The sequence below is a fragment of the Sapajus apella genome, unplaced genomic scaffold (assembly GCF_009761245.1).
Source record: "Sapajus apella isolate SASKATOON/1434 unplaced genomic scaffold, GSC_monkey_1.0 scaffold21, whole genome shotgun sequence".
NCBI lineage: Eukaryota > Metazoa > Chordata > Mammalia > Primates > Cebidae > Sapajus > Sapajus apella.
Window position 1 is genome coordinate 15,690,690 of NW_022436961.1, and position 17,446 is coordinate 15,708,135.

General features: G+C 39.6%; 1 protein-coding gene across 6 annotated transcripts in view; it reads left to right on the top strand.

Annotated features, from left to right (window-relative positions):
• Positions 1 to 17,446, top strand: part of TRMT9B (tRNA methyltransferase 9B (putative)) — a 60,170-nt gene that overhangs the window by 35,487 nt on the left and 7,237 nt on the right. For all 6 annotated transcript variants that reach the window (XM_032288329.1, XM_032288328.1, XM_032288326.1 and 3 more), the window contains 2 exons: positions 2,629 to 2,824; positions 16,844 to 16,998. In XM_032288329.1, coding sequence (XP_032144220.1) covers positions 16,845 to 16,998 — 154 coding nt within the window. In that variant the 5' untranslated portion in view covers positions 2,629 to 2,824; position 16,844. The remainder of the gene's footprint in view (positions 1 to 2,628; positions 2,825 to 16,843; positions 16,999 to 17,446) is intronic.

Genomic DNA, 17,446 nt, shown 5'->3' on the forward strand with positions numbered 1-17,446 from the left:
CTGGAATCATCCCCTTCTTTTCACCTGGCTGACCCCACTCATCTTTTGAACTTCAGTTTAGGTATCAGCCCCTTGAGGGAGCCTTCAATTCCCCCTTCCCACTCCAGGCTGGATTAGTTGCATCACCTATGTGCTCTTGTAGCACTGGTGCACACCCACATCTTAACATTCATTACACCAGATAAGGGGTATTAACGTTGTGATTTTGAACACTGTAAGTGACCTAAAGGTCTATGATGTTGAATAATTTGTAATAACACAAGATGATTATCTTATGATTGTATGAATATATGATCATTGTATCCATCCATTCTCAGGCTGCTAATAAAGACATACCCGAGACTGGGTAATTTATAGAGGAAAGAGGTTTAATTGACTCACAGTTCAGCATGGCTGGGGAGGCCTCAGGAAACTTAGAATCATGGTGTATGGGGAAGTAAACATGTCTTTCTTCACATGGTGGCAGCAAGGAGAAGTGCCGAGCAAAAAGGGGAAAAGCCCCTTATAAAACCATCAGATCTTGTGAGAACTCACTCACTATCATGAGAACAGCATGAGGGTAACTACCCCCATGATTCAATTACCTGCTACCAGGTCCCTCCCACAACTCATGGGGATTATGGGAACTAAAATTCAACAGGAGATTTTGGTGGGGACACAGCCAAACCATATCAATTATATTATTTATAGATGATTACATCAAATAATCTTGATTCTTAGTATTAAATAGGTAAGATATGAGTTTGGGGAATCACATTATCTCAAGATGTATCCATCCCAAAAGTAAAGGTTCTACTACACTTCAATTTTGTATTTATTTGTATGCTTCCAATATTAAATTCTGGCGTCCTGAATGGGGTGAGAACTGTTTTATCTCTATCCGTAGTGCCTTACATCTACCAGAGATTCAGTTAATATTTATTGAAAAGAGATTTTTTTCAAAAATCTGGCTTTGCCCCTGAGCCATGGTTTGAAGTGCTGACCTCTTCCTAGGAAAATACATGCATGGCTCATTTCAGAAGGTTAAAGGTACAGACCTTGCCTTAGAAGATGGCTTCCTGCTTAGTCAAAGAGAAGAGGAGAATAAAGTGTTTCTTTCAATACTAAATATGACCGATTTAATAAAAGGGCTCAATTGGAATTCAACTCCTTTTAGATAGTTATGACCCCATTCTATCTTTGCCCAGCAACTTCTTGGAGAACATGATATGATTCATGCATTTTAGACAAAGGCAAATTTGGATCCTAATTTAGGAAAATGAAGGGAAGTCAGTCATATTTTTAGGTGTTTTGGGTGCCTGACTTGGGCATATAGACAAGACTCCTGCCCAGATAGCTCACATATGCCTCCTACCTTCTACACTAGCTACAATTCTTCTCATTGGTACTCTTACTGATGGGGGCATTGAAGACTTTGTCTTCAGTAGCTTATCTGAGAGGTCTAACACATTTAGGCACAAATGCTTGAAGGAAAGGCACATAGACAGCCACCTTGGCTGATGACGGTCAATTGCCCAGGTCAGAGCCTGGCAGAGTAAGTCCAGGCGGAGGACCTTTAGCTTTGGCCTGTTACAGGGACTCAGTTTGCAAACATCATCGCTCTTACAGTTAAGGCAGGCTCTAAGATTCCATGAGGAGAGATAAGATGCTTTGACTGGTAGCTCTTTGAAGATACTTCTTAAATGCACTTCTAAATACTTACCTTCTGTGGCTCTCAATGTCACAGATCACGTGCCTACACATGAGTGAGATGTGGTGGGGATTAAAATCTATACGCAAATTCTAAAGGATTGGAGTGGGGCTGGTGTGGGGGAATGTTGGGGGAAAGCATAAGCATCTCTGAGTAGGAAAGTCACCTGCACCCTGCCATCATGAGAATCTCTGGGTGTAATAAGAGGTATGGTTTGTGGCAGTTTGGCGAACACACAAGTGATAAGGAAACTAGGAAAAATGGTTGCAGGCTAAAACTTAGATTATAATCCGTTCAACCTACTTGCACACAAGCAATTAGGGTCCAAGGTGTTATAGGATGGGCTTTTCCTATTATATCAGGCATCTCTCGGGATCTCCTTATATACCCCAAGACGTCTATATTACAAAATGGTTTTTAGTGCATTATTTTTTTTAATGACTCAAAGCCTTTTGATGGGTTTCATGACAAACTCTTATGAACAAGAAGAAAAATGTGAACAAGGATAAGTAACTAGAAGTACTTGTCAAAGTGACATGAAAGTAGCTGGTAATATGGAAAATACTGAGCAGTCCAATTGTACTGGAATGATTTAGTACAATTTGGTAATATTGTCTTAGATAGTATACATTTAATTAAGCCCCTGGAATCAGAGTTGACTTTCAATGTTTCCAGTTTTCCCAGGAATAAGATGAAATCATTCAATTTAATTTTAGGAGAAAGCATTGTATGTTTATAGAAAGTTTAGATATTGATTTATTGGCCTATTGATTTAAACTGCTCTTATAATTCTGGCACACTCCACATATTAGACAATTCTTTCTAATCCCTACTTTACTGGGTAATTTTGCATAGGTCAGGAGGTCAGCGTGGGCTGTAGTTGGTTCCATATATTTATCAAGTGAAATGACATTTAGTATTTGTTTTCTTCCTAATAGGGCCTGTGCTCCCTTCAGAGACTCATACAAGCAGTTTATCATGAGAAGGACTGCACTATATCATTTCACTCTTACAAGTTTTCATTTATGTTACACACTGAGAAAGTTATGTAAAGCAACCATCACTCTCTGGATGTGGAGATTACTGTGATTCATAAAGACGAGGTAATTTTCCTGTAATCACAGGATGTCTCAGGTTAGTAGCTTTCAGCTCTTCTGCAACTCACATGCCATGAGGTGTTTTTAGCAATGTGCATCTTCAGTGAACCTAATTTTTCCCAATCCCTATAATTTTAAATGTATGACAATGTGATATAAAGAAGTGAGTTGGAATTTATTTTTGCATGAGATGGGAAATAGTATTTGAACATAGTTGTACAGGGTAAGTGAAAAGTATAAGAACATATGTAGCATTTTTAGAAAGCAAAATACTTTTGTAGGACTTAAATATATTTTTAAATGAGATTTTTATCACACAAAATTTACAACATCATTTTTACTTGGAAATGATATATAGATGTTAAGCTTGAAGTCATATGTATTAAAAAGTAAAATTAACTCATAGGTGGGTGTTGAACAGTGAGAACACATGGACACAGGGAGGGGAACATCACAAACTGTGGTCTGTTCAGGGGGCTAGGGGAGAGACAGCAGGGGGTGGGGAGGTTGGGGAGGGATAACATGGGGAGAAATGCCAGATATAGGTGACGGGAGAATGGAGGCAGCAAACCACCTTGCCATGTAAGTACCTATGCAACAATCCTGCATGATCTGCACATGTACCCCAGAACCTAAAATACAGTGGAAAAAAAAGTAAAATTAAAAAGCTATGTATTTTGTAACTAGGTCTTTTTTATAAGTTGTCTTTTAACTGTTCTGACCAACTTGCATTTTTACTTTAGAATTGTAGTTTAAGTATGCCCTTGAAATTTAAAGAAGAATTTTATGCTCTCTCTCTTTTTAAATTCTGTGTCTTCTGTGGCATTTATAATAGGAGAGCCATTTGTAATATTTATATTTCCTTTTAGTTATGAAAATGGAACCATCATATGCCTAGGTTATATCTATAAAACAGACCTGGCCGGGTGCGGTGGCTCATGCCTGTAATCCCAGCACTTTGGGAGGCCAAGGCGGGTGGATCACCTGAGGCCAGGAGTTCAAGACCAGCCTGGCCAATATGGTGAAACCCCTCTTTACTAAAAATACAAAAATTAGCTGACCATAGTGGCACTCGCCTATAATCCCAGCAAGGAGGCTGGGGCAGGAGAATCGCTTGAACCCAGGAGGCGGAGGTTGCAGTGAGCCAAGATTGCACCACTGCGCTCCAGTCTGGGTGACAAGAGCAAGACTCCATCTCAAAAACAACAACAAAAACAAAAACAGACCTCTGGGGCAGCAAATCAGAAAACACAAAATAAAATTGGAAAAGCTTATTTTTAGTTCTGCTTTCCTCCAAGTGCCCATTGACTCAGAGCTTGGCTCTTTAGGATTTATGACCAAAGAGTCAAAGACCTGCTTTTACAGAGTAAAGTATTGTTGTTTTGCAGAGGGATCTATGAAACAGTTCCTTGATTCATTGGCTCTCCAATTAATTATTGAGTGATGCTCTGTGTTCTGCACTATCCCAGGCTCTGTGATGTACAGATCAGCTATAGATATAAGAAAAAGTCACATTTCCATATCTGCCCTCCAAGAACTTATAATTTAGTTGGGAACATATACAGAGTTGAGAGTTCATGACAGTATCCAGGAAAATGACCTAAGAGTGATAGAGATAATAAATTTGCTAGGTGTAGAAGTCCTGGAATGGATGATTTTTCTCTGCAGTTATTCGTGAATCGTTTATGCAGGAGGAAGAAACTATGCTAGACTTTGCAGACCAGAAGATTTTGGCAGGAGGAAGTGATAGGAGAGCATTGCAGATGAGAGAGAATAGACTGCTGGCTTCAGCAAAGACCTGAATAAGGTCCTGAATAGGTCCCACCGGAAAAAGTGAGTTGATTTGTTTGAGTAGAGCTGAGAGTTTGAGGTACTGTAGTTGCAGGACATAAGTCTGGAAAAAAGTCTGGATTGGATCAGGTCAGGGAGGGTTTTGATGACAGACTGAGGAATGCAAGTGCTATCCCATAGGCAGTAGAGGTCCCCTGAAGAGTTTTCAAGAGGGAGTGAATATTATCCAATGGGTTGTACAGAAAAATTAACCCTAAGCCAGGCACAGTGGCTCACGCCTCTAATCCCAGCACTTTGGGAGGCCAAAGCAGGCCAATCACAAGGTTAGGAGATTGAGACTAATCTGGTGAAACCCTGTCTCTACTAAAAATGCAAAAAATTAGCCTGGCATGGTGGCATGTGCCTGTAGTCTCAGCTATTCAAGAGGCTGAGGCAGGAAAATCACTTCTAAGCTGAGTTCCAAGGTACAGTTTCTAACTTCTCATGCTTTCATTTGAAGATGTGTCAGTTTATACACACATAGGGCTCACCAAAAATTTCCTTTTTTAATAATTTCCTATTACTCTGCAAATGAAGATATTAAACTCCAACATAATACAACTCTGGACTTCCTAGAGCAAGAATTTTTTACCTTTGGCATTATTTTGGATTTTAGTTTCTTGACACAAACATTCAAGCAAATTTCAGTTACAGTTAGAAGTTGTCAAAAAGTGATAAATGTGTAAAAACTATATGATAAATTGATATTTGAATATATAAATCTAGTTTTGAGTCTTAATTGGAGTAGATATAAACAAATATATACAAAATTATATATTTTTACCTTTTCTTTTTTTCTCTCTATTCTTTATAGCTGTTAAGTAGTAGCTCTTAACTCTTTGTCCAGTTTTCTTACTTCCCATTTCTGATTTTCTTTGCAATAACATATGTGAAGCCCATGATAATCACTCAATACACATATTCATTTCCCTGTTTCTTCTCCTTTTCACTTCCCCTGGTTTCTTTCTTCTTTTCCTTGTCATTCTGCCTTGATTCTTTCCTTGATTTTTATTTAAAAAACTTTATTGATACGTATTTTTGTCTCCTTCGTGTTGTTTTTGTTTTTGTTTTTTTGGAGGGAACCCTGATTCTTCTATTAGTTGGGTGTGTTTCAGGAGATTAACCATCCAGATATCAATTAGGCTCCAAGTCTTTGTTATCTTAGGTTCTAAGGCTTATAAATATTACACAATTTTTCAGAAAGATTTTATTGTCTGCAGAATAAAAAGCTCAGCAGATTTTTCCAGTAAGTGCACACATAAAGAGCCTCATAAACAGTAGACTAAATATTACAGATGTTCCACGTAGGAGTAATAAATGAGGACACTCTCATTTGTCCATACATTTTTCATAAGGTACTGATGTAACTGAGAATTGTCTTAACAAGTAATAGTAACAATGAAACAGCAAGGTAATTAGAGAATGAAGATAAATAGCTGCCACCTGCTGCTACAAGCTGAGGATCATGTATCCTCCTTTCTGGACCCTTTACACAACTTATGTTCCCATCTATTTATTGAGATCAGTAATCCTCATGTATTATTATAGTTTTGCTGCTTGGAAGCTGTGGCTGGCACAATTCATCCTTAATTTCACTTTGAATTATTGAGTAAAGCTATTTAATGTGTAATAAACTCACAAACATAGGGTAGGTAAAATGAATTTCCTTCCTCTCATCATACTGATGAGTCACTTACCTGCTGCCTTAACTGAAACAGCTTCTTTACTGAGAAGTTCTTTGCTGGTTACTGGATAATATGGCATTGGACATTATCTCATTTAAGTCACTTATTTCTTCAGTTAGATTTCTTCTGAGGTAAAACTCTTTCAGTAGTTTCTGTATATACTATGACACAATCTTATTGAATGGGGATACTGCATTGACATTTCACCTGATCTTTGAACCCAGTGATCTCCAGTTTCTAGCTACCCAGAAGGCACTGGCTGGATGGAATTCATCCCTCATGGGAACAGCATAACACAGATGAGAGAGGATACTCTGCCCAGTTTCAAGTTCTAACCTGAAAGTATATAACAACACAATTGCCTGAAAGTAAAAGGGGGTTTTAATTGAAATTACATGAACCAAAGTACATATATCATAAATGTACAAATAAATGAAAGAATTTTTCATAAGCTGAATGCCCTCATATAACCAGAGCTTAGATCAAGAAACAGAACATTACCAGCACCCCAGGACCACCTCCCGACCCCCAGTGCTCCCTGCCAGGTGCTACCCCAGGCAGCCTCTATCCCACTTCTAATGTCCTACATTTGTTTTTGTACCTTCTTTATCTTATTTTATTTTGTATTTTCTCTGATCTATCTATGGGCTCATGTTTTTGTACTTTCTATAAATGGAATCCTGGCGTGTGTATTCTTTTGTGGACTTCCCTTTCAACATGATATTTCTGGAATTTATACCATTTGGATGTTTGTCCCCTCCAAGTCTCATGTTAAAATGTGACCCCCAATGTTGGAGGTAGGGACCATTGGGAGGTGTTTGGGTTATGGGGTTGGAACCCTTAGGATGGCTTAGTATCCTCCTGTGGTAACAAGTGAGTTCTTGCTCTGTCAGTTCACATGAGAGCCAGTTATTTAAATGAGCGTGGCATCTCCTCCCCTCTCTCTTGCTCCCTCTCTGACCTGTGACACACGTGCTCTTCATTCACCTTCCACCATGAGTAAAAGCTTCCTGAGGCCTCACCAGGATCCAATCAGATGCTAGTGCCATGCTTGTACAGCCTGCAGAATCGTGAGCTAAATAAACTGCTTGTCCTTATAAATTATCCAGCCTCAGGTATTCCTTTACAGCAACACAAAATGGACTAATATAGGGATTGATCCCTATTGTTGCATGTGGATGCAAACTTTTACTCTTTTAACTCTGGTAGCATTTCATTCTATGAATATACCACAATTTATTTGATCATTTTACTGATGATGGGCACATGTGCAGATTTGTGCTACCTAGAAGAGTGCTTCTTTGGATATTCTAGCATATGTCTTTTGGTGAATATAGGTGTACATTTCTTTTGGATATATGTATATACCTTTAGGAGTGGGGTGCTGGGCTATAGGATATGCATATGCTTAGCTTTAGTTTTTACTGCCAGGCAGATTTCCAAACAGATTGAAACCATTTACGTTTCTTCCAGCAGTGTATTAGAACTCACCGATTCCATGTTTTCACCAACACTTGGTATTTTTTGTGTTTTTCATTGCAGCCATTCTTTTGTGTAGGTGGTAGGATATCATTGTGGGTTAAATTTGCAGTTCCCTGATACTAGTGAAGTTAAGGCCCTTTGTGTGTGTTTCCTGCCCATCTCCTGCCCATTGTGAAGTGTCTGTTAAAGTCTCTTGCCCATTTTTCCATTGTGTTGTTTGTCTATTGCTTTTTGATTTGTAAGAATTGTTTCTATTCTGGATACTACTCAATTGTGTGCTGTATGTATTATGAATACCACTTCACACTCTTTGGGTTGAATTTTCACTCTCTTCATGGTGTCTTCATTTTAATATAGTCTACTTTATTTTTTCTTTTATGGTTAGCACTTTATATGACCCTTTGTAAGAAACTTTAACTTACTCCAAGGTCATGAAGATGTTCTGTATTCTCCTCTAAAAGCTTTATATGATTGTGAGAGGATTTAATTCATAAACGTATGTCAGTATTTGGAGACAGAACTGTTTTATTAAAACCACATGTGTTTTCCATTGAGCTAAAACATGGAGGGCTGACTACAGGGAAGAGGGTGGTACAGAAAGAAGATAGATGTCCTGGAAGTTCCCATCACAAACAAATGAGAAATCCTTTCTGATGATAGGGCTAAGTGCTTATAGCCCATTATCCTGGTCTCTGTGCTAAATTCTTAGGAGGAGTGGGTATGATAAGCACCATCTTGAGGACATTCAGTTATAGCACCTCTTCTCTGGGGACAAGGAGCCACTCTTGGGGACAAAACAAAGCCTTCTCAGAGTTCACTAGATTTCTGTGGGTCAAGTACAGAGTCTCACCTCCTTGATGATACAGTTAAAAAACCTTTTCCCTGGAAGCCTTTTCAATTCCTCGGAATATTTTTTACTGTTTGCACCTGTGTGCAAATATGTGCGTAGCTTTCCAGTGATCATTAAGAAGTTGGAAAACCTTGGGAAAAAACTTTTAACTTTTTTATTTGTTGAAACATCAAATACTCACAGTTGTCTTTGAAACTCACAAGGAATTTGCTTACATACATAAAATTCATGTGGAAAATACTGTAGGAAATTTAAATCCATAGCATTTAAAATTTAAATCTTCAGTGTTTATAAAGTTAGCTGTAAAATGTCAGAAAAATAAAATAGATTCATATTGCTTACACTCTTAAAAATAACTCTCTTTTAGGTTACTTGATGATAGTAGAGGCCATAGAAAACTTAGAGAAAGATCTCAGGGGCTGCTGTTCAGATACTACAAATTCTGAGCTTGAAATTGAAGTCATTTTTAAAATGCGTATTGCAAGGAATCAAGTTTATGTCAGTTACCACTTAACATTTGCAAGTGCAATAAAGCAAAACTTACTTGCTCTAGTGTTCTGTAAATTGTATTGCCTGATTGATTCCTTGAGGAAGGGGAAATGTAAATAGACTAAACTCTACTGAGATTCTGATTTAAAAGAAAATCTCACAGTGTTTCTGTTTTTCTCTTGTGTGGGCAGTTATAGCCAGCCATATGTTTACTCTGTAAGTTTCAGTTGAAGGTGCAATATAAGCTGTTTCAATTTGGGTGGAAGTTTTGTCAGACCTCACAAATTAGATTTATACTTAATTAGGAGTTTGCTAGGAAATTTTGCAGGGGCTGTGGGCAGGTTCATACTGATGAAAAACAACCTATTACATTGTAAGGGTAAATCCTGAACAGCTCTTCCTTGAAATGGAAGGAATTATGGAATTATATTATCATCATTTGGTGATATTTGTAGTAATAGTTGGGGCAAGAATCTGGTAGATGCTAAAACTGGTGGGTGAACAAATAAGAAACAACATTTGCATAGTCTGAAAGTCTCTCACCATACAGGAAAGTAACTTGGCAGACACCATCTTACCCAGGTACTTCCCACTTCCCAGGAGAGGGGTAGAGGTACGAGGACAGAGGCTGTCCAAGGACAGTACCTTCTCTCTAGTTAACACTCCCATCTGCCAGTTTGCACGTGTAGGGCTCTCTCCCTTTCCCACCTCTTCAGGGCGATCACTCCCTCTGTTAACCAAAGCCAGTACTACTCTCTGTACTCAGAGCCAGATTCCATTCTCATTATGTGTATTTATTTGATCATGTGTTGAGGGTCTACTGTGTCCTAAGTGCTGGGGGTTCAGCATTAAATAAGACAAGTCCTTGTTCTCCGGAATCCTCTAGCAGTGCCAGAGAAAAATATCTAAGTATAACAATTACAGAGCTTTATGATCCCTGTAGAGGTATGCATGAAATACAATAGCTGATAGCCATCAGTAGGGCCAAATTGGTTCTTAAATGATTGAGAATACTTTCATAATGATTGGCAAAAGCTGCAATCTGAGTCCCTGGACACTTCCCTGGGATACCATTCACTCACTTGCCACATTGAACACAATAATTACAGGGTTAAGCCCAAAACAGTACCTGCTCTTGTGCTTTTCTTACTCCTTCCCTGTTGCCCTTATCCTGCCTAGAAGGTCAGGGAAGGCTTCCTGGAGGAGGTGATGCCTTTTCCAAGAATGATTAGAATTTAGCCAGGTAAAGAATAGCATCTGTTCAGGCCCCTGGATGAGAGGGAATGTGTCCACTGCTGAGAAACAGTGGGTCATTGGGTATTAAAGATGGTGGGAAATGACCCTTAGGAAGTCTGGTAAGGCCAGATCAGAAAGGGCCTTATGTGCCCACCTAAGCCAGCTGAACTGAATGGGACAAGCTATAAAATGCCTCTGGAGAAGCTGAAGGTAAGAATTGAGGGGCGGGGAGGAGGGGTGGAGCAAGATGGCCAAATGGAAGGCTCCACTGATAATGTGTCCTCCCCCCACACCCTCCCCACAAGGACCAAAGTTAACACCTATCTACTCACAAAACAGCATCTCCCTAAGAACCAAAAACCAGGAGAGCACTCACAGTGCCTGATTTTGGCTTCATATCACTGAAGGAAGCACTGAAGAGGGTAAGAAATAGTCTTAAATTGCTCATGGCATCCCTCCTTCCACCCCCATGTCAGCAGCCATGTGGCATGGAGAGTCTGTGCTTAGGGGAGGGAGAGCGCTGCATTTGTGAAACACTGTATTGAACTCAGTGCTGCCCTGTCACAGTAGAAATCAAAAGGATGGGGCTGAACTCAGCTGACATCTGCCCACAGAGGGAGCATTTAAACCAGCCCTAGCCAGAGGGGAATTGTAGATCCCAGCAGTCTAAACCTGAGTTCCTGCAAGCCTCACCACTGTAGGCTAAAGGGCTCGGGGGTACTAAATAAACTTGAAAAGCAGTCTAGGCCACAAAGACTGTAGCTCCTAGCCGAGTCCTACTGCTGACCTGACCTCAGAGCCAGCGGACTGGGTAGGGAGGAGGAAATGCCACCTTCTGGGACACCAGCTAGGACTGCTAAGGGAGTGCTTACACCACCCCTCCCGCAACCCAGGCTACACATCTCCTGGCTCCAAAAGAAAGTACTTCCTTCTGCTTGAGGAAGGGAGAGGGAAGAGTAAAGACAACTTTCTTTTATCTTGGAAACCAGCTCAGCTGTAGTAGGCTAGGGCCCAGGCAAAGTCCTGAGGTCCTCTGTCCAGGCCCTACTGCCCAGATGACATTTCTAGACACACCCTGGGCCAGAAGGCAACCTGCTGCCTTGAAGGGAAGGACCCAGTCCTGGCAGGACCCATCACCTTCTTACTAAAGAGTCCTTGTGCCCTGAATAAGCATTAGTGATACCCAGTTAGTACACTGTGGGCCTTGGGTGAGACTTTGAGTCTTGCTGGCTCCAGATGAGACTCAGCACATTCCCAGCTGTGGCGGCTACCAGATAAGACTCCTTCTGCTTAGGAAAAGCGGAGGAACAAGGAAAGGGGACTTTGTCTTGCACCTTAGATAGCAGCTCGGCTACAGTGGGGAAGGGGTCTTTGGGAAGGGGAGGGAAGAGTGGGAAGGACTGCATCTCGTGGTTTGAGTGCCAGCTCAGCCACAGTATAGTAGAACACCAAGTAGACTTCTAAAGTTTTTGATGCCAGTTCCTGGCTCCTAGGCAGCACCCGTAGACCTGCCCAGGGCCTGGGAGACCTTGCCACTCTGAAGGAAAAGCTTCCCCATCTGCTGATTGTAGAGCCCCAGGGCCTTGTACAAACATAGGCAGTAGCCAGGTAGTGGTTACAGTGAGCCCTAGGGGGGACCCACTGCTGTGCTAGTTTCAGATTTGACTCAGCACAGCCCCAGTGGTGGTGGCCACAGGAGTGTTTGCATCACCCCACTCCCAGCTCAAGGCATCTCAGAACAAAGAGAGAGGGAGTCATTTTGTTTGGGAGAAAGCAAGGGAAGAGAAGAAGAGTCTCTGCCTGGTAATCCAGAGAATCCTTCCAGATTTTGTCCAAGACCATCATGGTGGTACCTCTATGAGTCTGCGAGAACCACAGTATTAATGGGATGGGGCGCCCCCTAATGTAGATATAGCTTAGGTCTTAGATAACAACACCCAAACTCTTTTGGATACCTGGAAAGCTTTCTCAAGAAGGACAGGTACAGACAAGCCCAGACTGTGACAATATTAAGAGGGAATTTTATAAGTGCCTACATCAAAAAAGAAGAAAAACTTCTAATAAACAACCCAATGATGCATCTTAAAGAACTAGAAAAGCAAGAGCAAACCAAACCCTAAATTAGTAGAATAAAAGAAATAACAAACATCAGAGCAGAAATAAATGAGTTTGAAATGAAGAAAACAATACAATCAATGAACAAAAAGTTGTCTTTTTAAAAAAAATCAAAATTGACAAACTTTTAGCCAGACTAAGGAAAAAAGAGAGAAGGCTCAAATAAATAAAATCATAGATGAAAAAAGGAGACAACTGATTCTGCAGAAATTCAGTGTTTAATTAGTGTCTACTATGAGCAAGTATATGCCAATAAATTGGAAAACCCAGAAGAAATGAATAAATTTCTAGACACATACAGCCTACCAAGATTAAAGCATGAAAAAAATCTAAAACCAATAACAAATAATGAGTTTGAAGCGGTAATAAAAAGTCCCGCAGCAAAGAAAGGCCTGGGACCCAATGGCTTCACAGCTGAATTCTACCAAATATTTAGGGAAAAACTAATAACAATCCCACTCAAATTATTTCAGAAAATAGAGGAATAGGAGATACTTCCAAACTCATTCTATGAGGCCAGTACCAAAACCAGGTAAAGACACATTTAAAAAAAGGAAGGTATAGGCCAATGTCACTGATGAATATTGATGCAAAAATTCTCAACAAAATACTAGCAAACCAAATTCAACAACACATTAAAAAGATCATTCATCATGATGAAGTGGGATTTATCCCAGGGATGTAAGGATGGTTCAAGATGTGCAAATTAATTAATGTGATACCTCATATCACCAGAATGAAGAATAAAAACTGTATGATCATTTCAATTGACGCTGAAAAAGCACTTAATAAAACTTAGCATCCGTTCATGATAAAAGCTCTCAAAAGGCTGGGTGCAGTGGCTCACACCTGTAATCCCAGCTCTTTGGGAGGCCAAGGCAGGCAGATCATGAGGTCAGGAGATCGAGACCATCCTGGCTAACACGGTTAATCACCGTCTCTACTAAAAATTAGCCGGACGTGGTGGCACACACCTGTAGCCCCAACTACTCAGGAGGCTGAGGCCAGAGAATTGCTTGAACCCAGGAGGCAGAGGTTGCAGTGAGCCAAGATCATGCCACTGCACTCCAGCCTGGGTGAGAGTGAGACTCTGTCAAAAAAAAAAAAAAAGAAAGAAAAAAAAAATCCCTCAAAAAACTGGATATAGAAGGAATATACCTCAGTGTAATAAAAACCATATTTGACAGACCTACAGCTAGTATTATACTGAATGGAGAAAAACTGAAAGCATTTCTTCTATCTGGAACACAAAAAAGATGCCCACTTTTACCACTGTCATTCAGCATAGTACCAGAAGTCCTAGCTAGAGCAATCAGATAAGAGAAAGAAATAAAGAACATCTAAATTGAAATGGAAAAAATCAAATTATCCCTGTTTGCAGATGATATAATCTTACAATTGGAAAACCCTAAAAACTCCACCAAAAAACTATTAGAACTGATAAATTCAGTAAAGTCGCAGGATACAAAATCAACATACAAAAATCAGTAGCATTTCTATATGTCAACAGTAAACAATCTAAAAAAGAAATCAAGAAAGCAATCACATTTACAATAGCTACAAATACAAGAAAATACCTAGGAATTAGCCAAAGAAGTAAAAGATGTCTACAATGAAAACTATAAAACTTTGATGCAAGATATTGAAGAAGACCAAAAAAAAAAAAAAAAAAAAAAAAAGAAAGAAAAGAAAAGGGTATTCCATGTTTATGGATTGGAAGGATCAATAGTGTAAAAAATGTCCATACTACTCAAAGGAATCTACACAGACTTAATGCAATCCCTATAAAAAAAAAAATCAGTGGCATTCTTCATAGAAATAGAAAAAGAAATCTAAAAATGTATATGGAATCTCAGATACTCAGAATACCCAAAGCCATCCTAAGCAAAAATAACAAAACTGGAAGAATCATATTACCTGTAGTATAATCAAATTATACTATAGAGCTATAGCAAGCAAAAAGGCTTTGTACTGGCATAAAAACAGACACTACAGTGAACTCGTTTTTGACAAGGTGCCAAGAAAAGAAGATATATTAGGGAAATGATAGTCTCTTCAATAAATGGTTCTGGGAAAACTGGATATCCATATGCAAAAGATTCAAACTAGATGCCTATCTCTCACCATATAAAAAAATCAAATCAAAATTGAATAAAGACTTAAATCTAAGACCAAACCTATTCAATGACTAAAATAAAACATTGAGGAAACTCTCCAGGACATTGGACTGTGCAAAGTTTTCTTAAGTAGTATCCCACAAGCATAAGCAACTAACGCAAAAATGAACAAATGGGATTACACCAAGTTAAAAAGCTTCTGCAAAGCAAAGGAAATATCAGCAAAGTGAAGAGACGACCCACAGAATGGGAGAAAACATTTGCAAATTACTCATCTGATAAGGGATTAATAACCAGAATATATAAGGAGCACAAACAACTCTACAGAAAAAAATCTAATAATCTGATTTTAAAATGGCCAGGTGCAGTGGCTCACATCTGTAATACCAGCACTTTGGGAGGCCAAGGCAGGTGCATCACTTGAGGTCAGGAGTTTAAGACCAGCCTGGTCAACATGATGAAATCCCGTCTGTACTAAAATGCAAAAATTAGCCAGGTGTAGTGTCACGTACCTGTAGTCCCAGCTACTCAGGAGGCTGAGGCAGGAGGATTGCTTCAACAGGGTAGGCAGAGGTTACAGCTAGCCAAGGTCACACCACAGCACTTCAGCCTGCGTGATAGAGCAAGACTCCATCTAAATATATAAAAATAAAAATAAAAATGGACAAAAGATCTGAACAGACAATTTTGCAAAAGAAGACATAAAAAAATAACAAACAGGTATATGAAAAAGTGCTGAACATCATTGATCATCAGAGAAATGCCAATCAAAACTACAATGAGATACCACCTCACTCCAGTTAAAATGGGCTTTCTTTGAAAGTCAGGCAATAACAAATGCTGTGAGGATGTGGAGAAAAGGGAACCCTTATACACAATAGGTGGGAATGTGAATTGGTACAAACACTATGGAGAACAGCTTTGAGATTCTACAAAAAAACGAAAACAGAGCTACCATACAATCTAGCAATCCCACTCCTAGGTATAAAACCAGAAGAAAGGAAACCAGTATATCCAAGAGACACCTGCACTCTCGTGTTTTATTACAGCAGTATTCACAGCAGCCAAGATTTGGAAACAACCTAAGTGTCCATCAACCAATGAATGGATAAAGAAAATGTGGTACATATAAACAATGGAGTACTCAGCCATGAAAATTTTAAAAAATGAAATCCTGCGATTTGCAACAATATGAATGGAAATGAAGGTCATTAAGTTAGCTGAAATCAGTCAGGCACAGAAAGACAGACTTCGTATGTTCTCACTTATTTGTGGAAGCTAAAATGAAAATAATTGAACTCACGGATATAGAGAGTAGAAGGATGGTTACGAGAGGCTGCAAAGGGTAGTGGGGAGGTGGCAGGGAAGTGGGGCTAGTTAATGGGCACAAAAAATAGAGTAAGATCTAGTATTTGCTAGCACAACAGGGTGGCTATAGTAAAAAATAATTTATTTGTACATTTCTAAATGAATAAAAGTATAATTGGATTGTTTGTAATAGAAAGGATAAGTGCTTGAGGTGATGGATACCCCTTTCTCCCTGATGCAATCATTACATCTTGCATGCCTGTATCAAAACATGTCATGTACTCCATAAATATATACCCCTACTATGTACCCATGAAAATTAAAAATAAATAAATAAGAAGCAACACAATCAGACCTATATTTTACAAAAATAATTATGACATAATTGAAATTGGGAAAAGCATTGAAGGGCAAGAGAACTTTTTGCCAGCTGTTGAAGTAATTCAGTAAAGAAATGGGCACTTACGCTAAAATGAAAGCAGTAGTGATACAGAGACATGACTGGAACCCAAACACTAAAAAGGTAGAATTAATAAGGCTCTGTTACTGCATTGAAATGGTGAACTACCTGTTATGAAATTTTGAAATCTAATTAGCATCAGATACAATGGTCTTATCCAAAGTAAACCATTTGGTAAGAATTTTGGCTATGCTTCCAAAATTAAGAATTCATCTTGCAGAGGAACTTACTATACCATAATTAGTTCATTATCAAACCATTGTTTTCCTTAACATAGCAGGTAAAAACTATGCATTTGCTAGTCTTTGGCAACTATGGTGAGGTTACATTGAAGATATTGTTCTTTGCAGCTTATAAGAAAGTGTGGGAACAGCACAACTTTTCCAGTTATAGGTTCTAAATTTTCGGAAATCTGCATCGTCCTTCAGCCATCTATGGTGCATTGGCTGACCTGCATTCCTTGAGTTGGTCCTGTTTTCCCCAGGATGGATCATGAAGCTGCCCAGCTGGAGAAGCAGCATGTGCACAATGTGTACGAGAGCACAGCCCCTTACTTCAATGACCTGCAGAGCAAAGCCTGGCCTCGTGTCCGCCAGTTCCTCCAAGAGCAGAAGCCAGGCAGCCTCATCGCTGACATAGGTAACCCAGCGTTGGGCCATGTAGCATGACATATCTTCCATTGAGCCTTTGCTTTTCAGATTCATTTTTCATTTTCGTTCTAACAAGCATCCTGAAATTGCACCCTTGGCATGCCAGTACCTAGAATATTCATTTTACAGCAGAACCTCAGATAGTCAAGTCAACAGCAAGTAGAAAACATTCTCAAATGTGTTTCTTTCTTTCCTTTTTTTTGAGATGGAGCTTTGCTGTTCTCAGCCAGGTTGGAATGCAGTGGCACAATCTCAGTGGGCTGCAAACTCCACACCTCCCAGGTTCAAGTGATTCTCCTGCCTCAGCCTCCTGAGTCGCTTGGACTACGGGTGTGCACCACCACAACCAGTGAATTTTTGTATTTTTAGTAGAGACGGGGTTTTGCCATGTTGGCCAGGCTGGTCTCGAACTCCTGACCTCAGGTGATCCATCTGTC